Source organism: Carettochelys insculpta, chromosome 3 (assembly GCF_033958435.1).
Source record: "Carettochelys insculpta isolate YL-2023 chromosome 3, ASM3395843v1, whole genome shotgun sequence".
Taxonomy (NCBI): Eukaryota; Metazoa; Chordata; order Testudines; family Carettochelyidae; genus Carettochelys; species Carettochelys insculpta.
In genome coordinates, this window is record NC_134139.1 from 153,663,777 (window position 1) to 153,676,192 (window position 12,416).

General features: G+C 44.9%; 1 protein-coding gene across 1 annotated transcript in view; it reads left to right on the plus strand.

Moving 5' to 3' along the window:
- Window positions 1-3,091: 3,091 nt before the first annotated feature.
- Window positions 3,092-12,416, plus strand: part of COL9A1 (collagen type IX alpha 1 chain) — a 105,704-nt gene continuing 96,379 nt past the window's right edge. Inside the window, exons 1-4 of the mRNA XM_074988877.1 lie at window positions 3,092-3,105; window positions 3,406-3,479; window positions 4,903-4,980; window positions 5,111-5,243. Of these exons, the coding sequence (XP_074844978.1) occupies window positions 3,092-3,105; window positions 3,406-3,479; window positions 4,903-4,980; window positions 5,111-5,243 (299 nt within the window). The remainder of the gene's footprint in view (window positions 3,106-3,405; window positions 3,480-4,902; window positions 4,981-5,110; window positions 5,244-12,416) is intronic.

Sequence of the window (12,416 nt, forward strand, 5' to 3'; positions counted from 1 at the left end):
CATTTCAGTGAAATTACTCTAGACAGGCTTCTGTGTAAGGGAGATAAAAATCTGCTACCATATATTTCCAGATTTTCCAGACTGACCTATCCTAGAAATAATTTATTTGATCTTTAGAAAAATTGGAATCTCCCTCTCCCCTCCCCACTGCCAAATTTTGTACATACTTGGGACAGCAAAGTACATTTTTATATAAAGGTAATAACATATTGGACAATAAATCATTTGTTACCCTCCAGTGATGTGCCGGAGTCTGACAATAATTAAACTTTCAGTGTCAATTCAATTAACTCCTAATTCTAGATGTTAACTTAATTATTTGTCATGTTTTAATAAGGAGGCACTTGATGTCAGTGCAAGTTTTGACATTTATTTTAGTGAAACCACTCCTGGGTCCAAGAAATCTAAACTTTCCTAATGAATAAGTAGAAGTAGGACTTTCAGAAGTACAATCCCTCTCATTATACATCATTATTTTTTAGCCTTCAGGACATTTATATCTACATGGCAGGAGATATTGCAGGATACTGCAGTATCCCAAAATAGCTGCCCTGTGTTTATGCGATGCACCCATCATTTTGTCACATGCTGAAAATGCCTATTTCAAAATTGGCTTGAAATAAGCCACACAATTTGCATAGCACAAATTGTGTAGCTTATTTCGAGTTTAGACTGTCATGTAGACAGCCTGAGAGCCGAGCAAAACGTGATGTAAACAGGAACACATTCGCTTGCAGTCAAAGAAGTTGCAACTGTTTACACAAAGAATCTGACAGCACAATTGAAATGAAAAGGCAGATGAGGAAAACCACCCATGCAGAAGAACAAGGAGGAAAAAATATGAAATGTAAAAGACTCTTTTTTTTAGTTAGGTTATGGTGTGCGGAGAATAGAAGGCCACAGTAACTGGAGGTAATAATCGAAAGTTAACAACTAGAGAGTTGCTTTAAAAAATACACGAGAACCTCAACCTACAGTAAACTCTTTGATACCCGGCAACCCTTGGCCTTAGAGATTGCCTGATATGCAAATATTCCAGTGAATGGAGAGCTGCTGGGGGAAGTCACAGGCAGTGGTCAGTGGCCCCCCAAAAAGAAAATTCAGCTCCTCCCTCCTCCCACTGCCAGCTCCTGCTCAACTGGTGCCCCATTTACCTTTTGGTGGGGACATCAGGAACTGCTTGCGGGGCAGTGGACACTGCTGCGGACATCATCACGTGGCGTGAGGAGCTTCTTGTGGGGTGCTGGGCACAGCTGCACCCATAAGGAGCTGCTTGTGGGGTGGCGGACACAGCCTTACCTGCAAGGAGCTGCTTGCAGGGTGGCAGGTACAGTCATACCCGTGAGGAGCCCCACCAAGAGCCACTTGCAGGGTAGCAGACACAGCCGCTCCTGGGAGGAGCTTCTTGCTGGGCAGTGGGCACAGCCACACCCCGTGAGGAGCTGTTGTGGTGGGGACCATTGCCACACAGATGCCACACGGTGCGAGGAGCGTGTGGGGCTCCCGCTCAACTTGGGGGAATGCGGGCAGCTCGCGCAGCAGCTCAGGACTCAGAAAAAAAAAAGAAGCTGTGTTTGCCAGTATTATGCTGGTTGTCTGAGAGGTCCACTTGATCAAATAGTGGGTAAACGAGAGTTTACTGTAGTCATGTGAAAGACAAGTCAGTATGCTGCACTGCCACACCCTGGTTCCATCTGAGCCTGCCTTTTTGTACAACATTATAACTCGGTGTGTCTCAGTCTTTTTTATGAAGCACCCTTTGTTTTAAAAAAGTTATAATTATCCCCAAACTTCTCTCAAGTACCCCTAAGGATAAGAGTGCCACTGGTTGAGAAACATGGTCCTAAAGTAATCTGAGGCCTTGAAACAAGTGTCTTTTAACCTTTCCAGATTACCGTACCCTTTGCTGGAGTCAGATTTGTTTTGCATGCCACCAAGGTACACCTGACTTAAAAACCACTTACTTACAAAAACATGCACAAATATCACAGAAGACTGCTACTGAAAACTTGCTGACTTCCTACCATCTTATTATCAAACAAATGAAGTGGAATAGAAATATTCTTACATTTCAGTGTAAAACATATGGAGCAGCAGAAACAAGTCATTGCCTGAGTGAACTTTTAGATTTTACTGACTTTACTAGTGCTTTTAACGTAGACTGTTGAAAAGCTAGGCAAATATCTAGATGAGTTGATGTACCCCATGGAAGATCTCAGTTTACCCCCAAGGATACACCTATTAGTGGCTGAGAAACATTGTTCTGTTGATCAGCAATAAATATCAGAGTCTACTCACTGTTCATGAGGCTTTGTCTCAGCCTTTCCAAGCATGTAAGCATTAGTCCCTCTCATTCTTCGCAGCCATGCGAGTAAATGTTTATATGTGTGAAAACATAAAATAAATGTTCTCCAAAAAGACCGCTTATTAGCTAGGATCAGGAGAATCTGCAACGCATATACCTTGGTAGGCTTCTGGTTGAAACCAATTTTAAAATGGCTGCTTCTGTCAGAAGAATCCTTTGCCATACCTACCAGGGTCTAGCTGGGACAGTCTTGTAAGGAAGTCAGTGAGAAATGAAAGACTCTTCTTTCTAGGGCTAGCGGTAGTTCAACCTTATGCTAGTTCCCAGACCTGTCAAAATATACACACCCTAGGGCCACCCATTTCTTCAAAGCTCTGTAAAAAATTTCTCTTTCACTGGCTTCCCTCACACAGTAGTTCTTGCCATTCAATGTGTGGTATTGTCTAATTTATGTTTCCTACCCACACACCATTTCAGAAGCTGGCATGAACAGCAGCTTTTCCTCTGCTTTTTTGCCTTTTTATATCCCAGCTAGCTCCTGAGAGCCGCCCTCAGACCCTGCTAGGACACACAAACTGTCCAGCCCCCATCTCTTTGCCTCTGTAGGATTAAAGCAGCCCCAGTGAACTGAGCCTCATTCCCTTCTGAAATCCTGTATGCTGCAGAAGGAGCTGAATCTGTACTCACTCATGCACTCTTTGATGGGATCAACAACAAGAGATCACAGGACATAAATACACGCCCAAAATATTCACATGACAGAGCTGAAGAAAATCAGCAGGGAAAATGAAGTGTAACTGGTAAGAGATCGAGTGGCATATATAAGTGTTCAGTAATTAACAGATGATAAAGTGATTAAATTATGGCATTTAAAACTGTCTTTGCCTGCCGTCTTTCCATTTTTTTTATTTTTATGATGCTTTTATGTGTACGAAATGGATACTGAGTTAACACCATAAACACATTTTGTTGCACTGATAAAGATGAAAAGCTTAAAGGTTTGCTTGCCAAGTATTAGCAGTCCCTAAATCATGATGAAAGTGGATCACATGGTATACCAGGAGCTGTAAATTCATGCTTAAGTTTCTTTTTGTTCACAGGCAAGCCTCCATTTACTTGTATATATGTAGTTTTCTGTGGGCTCTGGTGACTGTCAACACACAGCAGCAAACAAGTAAGGGTCTATCCTTTATCTCTGTTTCATTTTACAGTTTTTTCATAATCAAAAATGTTAGTCTGTGCTTAGTTGTAGCTAAAACTCCTCACTAGCCTAAACATCACTTAGATGTGGAACTAAAAATGCGTGTAAGAGAAAGTGAAAACAAGAAAGAGGATGTCTTTCACAGGCTGGTATTTTAAATCTATCTTTTGGGTATTATGTTTTCCATCTTCCTGTGCTTGTCTCATTGTTCTTGTTTATCTTGTTGCCACCTAAGTAGACCAGAGAGTAAATAAACTTCTGCGATGAGGATCACGATTGGGAAATGGATACTAAGGACTGGATGTAGTAAAAAGGCCCTTCTGCCCCTTCTGTTAAAGGTTCTTCTGGTAGATGTGCAATAAACTGGATCCACTGTGTTAGCTGACCCTCAAGTGTAAATGACTGGATGTCTGCCACATATCCATTTCAATTATATAAAATATGACCACTCCTAAGTTATAAAATGTCAACCTGAAGTTTTATTTTACAGCTATGTTGTGAGACGGAAACCCACATTTATGGTTGGGCACATTCAGCAGACAAGAAGCTCCCTGTAAGCTGGGGAGGTGTCTCCTTCCAACTTGCGTGCACCTTTCTTTCCTATCCAAATTTGAGTAACATTTTCCGGTTTGGCTTGATGCTAGTCTTGGGTACAACTTTTTCCAGCAAATATTTATTTTGCCTTTTTACTTCTCTAAGGTAGGATGACTGTTTTTTTTCCCCCAAGGCTTGCAGGAATAATTTTAAATAGACAGTATTTAAAAAGTCAGACATTTATTTCATTTCCCAAGGAAATTTCTTTTACATTCTTATTCATGTCAATACAGAGAGCCTTCCAGTCTCTTTGGACCCAATCCTATGCTTCACCAGGTCTTGTTATTAGATCAAACATGGCAAGGATGTGTGGAAACACCTGGAATATCAAAGAAGAAGGAGTGGATGCCAACAACTTCCCTCCTCAACAGCCACTTCAGCTAGTGTGAGGATTGGTGTGAGTTAAACAGGCAGAGTAGAACAAGATAACTAGCATTTTTAAACAGTCAGCCTAAGCCACTGAAGGTTCTCCACCAAGCTTCCATAAAGTGCAAGATACAATGGACAGATGTAGTGATTGCTGGCATGGCTGCAATTCACATACAGCGCTGAAGGAGGGAGAATTACAGACCTTTTCTAATGTAAAGACTTACACAAAAATGTACAAGAAAATCAGCTGTCACATGATATTGTTGAATTTGGAGACTTCTATGAACAGATGCTCATCTCCTTCAGGGGTCCAGTATGTGGTCAATATTCTCATGTTACTTTACTCAATTACTATTAATTCCCTTCTTTGGGGAGTTTCAGGCAATTCCCATCCTGTGATAGAGCAGGATGATATGTTTGCTCTTCTTTTCAGGGTTCCCAGTCACCTTGAGCACTAACCAAAAGGTGGACCTCTGCCCAGTGATCAGGACTGATGAAGATGACTTGCCAGGCAAGTAAAATCTTTGCAGGAAAAGAATGCTCTTTCTATGTTGTAGTCAGGTTACAGTCAGTTCTGTGGTTCTTCAGTGCTCACCTCAGAATAAAGGAATCAGTTATAGCTGTACATGTTTGTTTTGTAGGTTATGACCTGATTTCTCAGTTCCAGCTAGAGAAAGCTGCCTCCCAAGGAGTCATCCAGAGAGTGGTGGGCTCCACACCTTTACAAGTGGCTTATAAATTAGGTGCAAACGTGGACTTCAGGATTCCAACCAGGTAACACCTGAAAGACTGTTTTAGCATATTGTCCCCTGATATCTTGACCAACCTCCCTCACTAAACAATTAGTTCTTTGGCTGGGATTAGCAAACTCTTGGAATGGATACAATGTATCCAATGTCCTCATCCTCTTTTATTTTTTGGGTGATGTCACTAGACTAGATCAACTAGGCAGTAACAATTAGAAGGAGCTTTCCCCACTCCCTTCCCCTACCTATTGTGATGATTGTGGGGTGAGGGCTGGAATTTTCCTGCTAGAAAGGGTGTTACTCCAGGAACTGATGCCACTAGTTGGAGAGGTCTATGCAGAAGAGCTGTGGGGCATAGTGGGAAGTGGGGTAGATGGGCACATAGAAGGTCCTTTCAGTGGGGTTGCCTCACTGGAAGAGGGGATGGATAATTCTACCAGGGAAGAGGCAGAGAGGGGATCTTTTTGCTTGTGTGATGGTCATGGGGGGAGGGTCGGAAGGAGGGTGAGAGACTATACTGTGATTTATTTTACTCCTTTGGGAAGAGAGTACACACGTGCTCCCAATTCAGTGCCTAGCAAAGCTGAAAACCTCACCCCCATGTATCATGGACAGATTGCCTTGGGAGATGGTATTTTAGGATCTACTCATATTTGCATTCTATAGGCTGGCTCCTGGGTTCCAGGTAAGCTCTGGAGAGCACAGGACCAGAAGGAGTGCAGGGTCAAGATGCCTTATGCAAACTTGGGAGGAACGGAGGGCTGGTTCAGCTCCTGATATAAATTAGAACAGATTCACTAGATAATGGCTGATGGTGTCCCTCAATGGACAATTGTTTAGCTGGGGATTACTTGAGAGCAAAGTGGTCCTGCTCTGCCTCAGCTGGTTGGTCCTTCCACACCCCTTCCTGCCCCTAGTACATCTTGAGTCCTATGTGCTTACTTAGTAGGCTAACACTACAATCTATTTTAACTGACTAGTTAAAGTAGGTGTATGGTTGCTTTGCATTAATGTAGTAACACAAGGCACTGGAGACTGTGTTTCTTGATACTTGTGACCATAACTGCAATGGGAAGTTAAAGCCATTAGAAAAGGGGAGAGTCCCAGTTTTTCAATGTGATACACACTTTTTTTTCTGGCTTTGCAACAGCCTGAGATATACATAAAAATGTTATAATTTTGAAGTCTGATCAAAAAGCTATTTTAGACCATTCATAGAGGTGATTTCCTGGAAAATATGATAATCCAGCACCAGGCTTCAAGTTAGGTCATGCTGCAGTTTGAGTGTTTCCTATAACCTGACCCCTGTCCACATACAAAAATCTCTGCCTGGATTTAGGGAGTGCTTTAAGCTCCAGTTAGTTGGACAGTCATTGGGTCTGGTTTGAAGCTCGAGTACAACTGATGCTCAAGCTAGTGGTATGGAGGGAATGCAGCTACTCTATGTTGCTAATCCAAACATTCCATCAGGCACAAGTATACTTTTACATTGTGGCCACTTTAACGTTAACACTGTGGTGGAGGCAAGCTTTACAGCAAAGCATAACTAGGTAAAAACTCTTAAAAACTCTCTAAAACATTTCTCTCACAGATCTTCTGTGAAATGGGTGATGTACACAGATCCCAGGACGATTAGGTGTGGTTAATGGGTTTTACTGGCATAAATGCTGGCTGGCTGAATTACTCAAGAGCGTGAGAGAGCCGTGTATGACTCCCACAGAATCTAAAACTTCTTTAATGTGATCTGCATACCTTGAGCTTTGTCACTCTGATTTATGTATGACAGAGGTAGCCCTGTTAGTCTGTATCTTTGAGAACAACAAGAAGTCCTGTGGCACCTTATAAACTAACAGATATTTTGGAGCATAAGCTTTCGTGGGCAAAGACCCTCTTCATCAGATGCATGAGTTGGGAGGAGGGGGGGTTTCAGGGGGGTATTTAAAGAGTGGGGTCCCAGTAAAAGGGAGAGCCAGAGCTGACAAGGTCTATTCAGTCTAGGTAGAAATGACCCATTATCAGTAGAATGTATCAAAAGAGGAAAAAACAAGTCAGATCGGACAGGGTGGATGTGGCCCATTGTCAGAGTCTAATGTGGAGATGTTGGCTACGTCTACACGTGAAGCCAACGTCGAAATAGCTTATTTCGATGTAGCAACATCGAAATAGGCTATTTCGATGAATAACGTCTACATGTCCTCCAGGGCTGGCAACATCGATGTTCAACTTCGACGTTGCGTGGCACCACATCGAAATAGGCGCTGCGAGGGTACGTCTACACGCCAAAGTAGCACACATCGAAATAAGGGTGCCAGGCACAGCTGCAGACAGGGTCACAGGGAGGACTCAACAGCAAGCCGCTCCCTTAAAGGGCCCCTCCCAGACACAGTTGCACTAAACAACACAAGATACACAGAGCTGACAACTGGTTGCAGACCCTGTGCCTGCAGCATGGATCCCCAGCTGCCGCAGCAGCAGCCAGAAGCCCTGGGCTAAGGGCTGCTGCCCACGGTGACCATAGAGCCCCGCAGGGGCTGGAGAGAGAGCATCTCTCAACCCCCCAGCTGATGGCCGCCATGGAGGACCCAGCAATTTCGACGTTGCGGGACGCGGATCGTCTACACGGTCCCTACTTCGACGTTGAACGTCGAGGTAGGGCGCTATTCCGATCCCCTCATGAGGTTAGCGACTTCGACGTCTCGCCGCCTAACATCGAAGTTAACTTCGAAATAGCGCCCGATGCGTGTAGCCGCGACAGGCGCTATTTCGAAGTTAGTGCCGCTACTTCGAAGTAGCGTGCACGTGTAGACACAGCTGTTAACACCCAGGGCAGAGAAGCTGCTTTTGTAAGGGGCCAGCCACAACCAGGCTCTGTTTAATCATTGGTTGATGGAGTCAAATTTGCAAATAACTTGCAGCTCAGAGATTTCTCTCTCCATTTGATCTTTGAAATGTCTTTGTTCTAATAAACACTTAGACTGCACCACAGTAGCTCTTATTCATTTATAATATTTTTATATAAGTCTTTGAAACAGTAGCCAAAGAATTAGCTAAAGGAAGTGTGCTCCTGCATATTCCTTTCTCCTGTGAGTTCTGGATCCCACTGTGGTGTGGACTTTGCTAGTTAATGACTGAACACCAGGCCACCTGATGGCTATAAGAAGTTGCAGCAGTGCTTTTCACTTAGGCTACAGTTACACTAGAAGCATCTGTTGACAGACATTTCTATCGGAAGAGATTTTCTGACAAAACGTTTGTCAAAAGAATGTGCCCATACATTAAAGGGGATCAAAAGAACGATCTGCTTAAGAATGGCTGGAATGGTTCAGTTGCTGTCTGAACAAAATAGCCAGCCAGAAGCCCAGCAGACAGGGCTGGCCAGTGTCATGGAAGCACCATCTGTCGACAGAAGGCCTCAGAGCATCCACACAGCTTTTTTTTGTCAACAGAATCTGTTAACAAAGGAGCTCTTCCTCATCTGGGACAGGCAAAAGATTGTTAGCGGAATTGCTAAGATTTGTTGACAAACTGTCGACAAAACGCATTTTGTGTGTGGACATGCAACAAGTTTTGTCAGCAAAACTCTGGTTTTTTTGAAAAAAAAAACTTACCAATGTATCTGTAGTCTTAGGCATGTCTATACTCCTGGGAAGATCAATCAGGGTTGATCTGCTGGAGTTTGATTTTGCGCGTCTGGTAAAGAAGCGCAAAATCAATCTCTCTGGGGGGTTGGCAGTCAACCTCTGTACTCCACACTATTTCATAGAGTAAGGGAGGCTGATGGGAGAAACCCTGCCAACCACCTTCCTTAGGACAGTCGGGTAAGATGGTTTCTGATACATCGATTCTAGCTATGCAAATGCCTTAGCTAGAATTGTGTATCTGAAAGTGACTTATTTCCCTACTATAGACCTAGCCTTAGCTGCTGAAATACAATTTTGTATACAGCTGTAAGCAGCTTCCATGAATTTAGTGGCCTCACTGGGTTTGATCCCGCACTGCATTGTGCTGTGTGTAGGCAGATGCTGCTGTGTAAGCAGCAATCAGCACCTCTGAGGTGATTGACCCTTATGCCAAACATAACTGTAGTTTTCCTTCTGGCTGTAGCTGCGTCTACACATGCCGGCTACTTCGAAGTAGCCATGCCAACTTCGAAATAGCGCCCACCACGTCTACACGTGGCGAGCACTATTTCGAAGTTGAAATCGACATAAGGCGGCGAGACGCCGAGGTCACTATCCTCATGAGGAGATGGGAATAGCGCCCTACTTCGACGTTCAACGTCGAAGTAGGGCACGTGTAACCGATCCGCGTCCCGCAACATTGAAATAGAGGGGTCCGCCATGGCGGCCATCAGCTGAGGGGTTGAGAGACGCTCTCTCCAGCCCCTGCGGGGCTGTATGGTCACCGCATGCAGCAGCCCTTAGCCCAGGGCTTCTGGCTGCTGCTGCTGCAGCTGGGGATCCATGCTGCATGCACAGGGTCTGCAACCAGTTGTCGGCTCTGTGGATCTTGTGCTGTTTAGTGCAAGTGTGTCTGGGAGGGGCCCTTTAAGGGAGCAGCTGGCTGTTGAGTCCGCCCTGTGACCCTGTCTGCAGCTGTTCTTGGCACCCTTATTTCGATGTGGGCCACTTTGGCGTGTAGACACTCCCCTGCAGCTCCTACTTCAATGTGGTGCTGCCCAACGTTGATGTTGAATGTTGACGGCACCAGCCCTGGAGGACGTGTAGACGTTATTTATTGAAATAGCTTATTTCAATGTCGCTACATTGAAATAAGCTATTTCGATGTAGCATACACGTGTAGACGTAGCTTGTGTGAGCCGAAGCCCAGACTCCAAAATGGCACTATTAAGTGAAAAAAGGGACGTGATTAGGATTAGTCTACAGTGTACTTGTTCTCTAGCTTGGAGGAAGTGGCCAGAGTAAAACACAGGAGCCAAGGTTCAGCCCTAACACCTCTACAATACCATGTTCTAGATCTGCTCCCCTGCTGATGTCCATCTTTGTGCCCCCCCCTCCACTCCTTAGCATGTCAGTCATGGAAACAGCAACATTTGGCTCATTTAATCGGGAAAGTCACTGTTACAGAATACATTTTCCTTGGTGCAGACCTCTTTGAGGGGGAGGGGGAGGGGTGGCTTGGTGGTTTGCACATTGGCTAGCTAAACCCAGGCTTGGGAGCTCAACCCTTGAGGGGGCTCTTTAGGGATTTGAGACAAATAGACTAAAAAAGGGATGGCACTTGGTCCTGCCAAGAGGGCAGGGGATTGGATTCAATGACATCCTGAGGTCCCTTCTAGTTGGTATGATGTGAGAACCAATGCAGATGTGGGGTGGGATGTTATTAGTGGATAGAGTCTACTCCTCAATACCCAGCCAGTGCTTGTTAGTGCTCATTTTACAGGCTAACAATGTGGGCTTTATTAGTGCAGCATTCTTCTGCACATTGTTTCACCATTTTCCTTAGGGACAGCTTGTACCTTTTTCACAGAGATCCTTTAAAACCTTCTCATTTATATCCCACATCCTTTTTACCTTATAGAGGTTGCCAAGTTCTCTAGCTTCATATTTCAGGGATTCTGCAGAGACAAGAGAATCAGCCAGGTGCATAGATGTGTGGTAACTTGCAAGGTCTGATTTTAACTCCCCCACACATAACCCAAGTTAGTTTCTACAAGCCCTTGTTCATTTTGGTGTAAAATCGGTTCAGAATATTTCAAAATTCTTCAAAATTCTGTGTATTTTATTTGTCAAAATAATATGATATAATCGCATCAGTTTTAATAAAGCAAGCAGTCCTGTAGCATCTTAAAGAGTAGCAATTTTATTTATTAGGTAATAAGCTTTCATGGGTAAGACCCACTTAATCTTCAAACAATCTGAAGATGTGGGTCTTATCCACGAAAGCTTATTACCTAATAAATAAAATTGTTATTTTTTAAGGTGCTACAGGACTGCTTGCTTTGTTTTGTGAAGACACAGGCTAACATGGCTACCCCCCTGTGACTATTTACCAATTTTAGTGTTATTCATTTCAGAATACCTACCAGCATCTATGTTTACAGAGATACACAGACCAATACGGAGACCAAAGAAGATCCTCCCCACAAGGGCAGAGAATTAAAAACCCAAAAAACAACCCTGTTCCGTTTCCCTGCCGCCTCCTCCACCAGTCCAGCCACAACACCGTACCTCCGCTCCCGGCTCAGACAATTGAACCCCTTTCCGCCGAAGTTCAGTGCAAGGCTCTCCCTAGCACACAGAGTCATCCCCCCAGATGTTACCTGTGGGGAGTCCCCAGCCCAGACTGTCACACCCGCTCTCTGGGGCTACGTCTACACGTGAAGCCAACATCGAAATAGCTTATTTCGATGTAGCAACATCGAAATAGGCTATTTCGATGAATAACGTCTACACGTCCTCCAGGGCTGGCAACGTCGATGTTCAACTTCGACGTTGCGCGGCACCACATCGAAATAGGCGCTGCGAGGGTACGTCTACACGCCAAAGTAGCTCACATCGAAATAAGGGTGCCAGGCACAGCTGCAGACAGGGTCACAGGGCGGACTCAACAGCAAGCTGCTCCCTTAAAGGGCCCCTCCCAGACACAGTTGCACTAAACAACACAAGATCCACAGAGCTGACAACTGGTTGCAGACCCTGTGCCTGCAGCATAGATCCCCAGCTGCCGCAGAAGCAGCCAGAAGCCCTGGGCTAAGGGCTGCTGCCCACGGTGACCATAGAGCCCCGCAGGGGCTGGAGAGAGAGCATCTCTCAACCCCCCAGCTGATGGCCGCCATGGAGGACCCAGCAATTTTGACATTGCGGGACGCGGATCGTCTACATGGTCCCTACTTCGACGTTGAACGTCGAAGTAGGGCGCTATTCCGATCCCCTCATGAGGTTAGCGACTTCGATGTCTCGCAGCCTAATGTCGAAGTTAACTTCGAAATACCGCCCGACGCGTGTAGCCGCAACGGGCGCTATTTCGAAGTTGGTGCCGCTACTTCGAAGTAGCGTGCATGTGTAGACACAGCTACAGAGAGCCCAGGTATCCAGAGGGAGAAACAGATGGATGCTGGGTCCCAGACTTGAATGGAGTTTCTTACATGTCACATCCTTCCTTCTGGGATATGCTGTAAACTGCAGCTGCCAGGAAAACACCCCTTTCCCCCTTAAGTGTCTTCTATTTGTATGCTGGG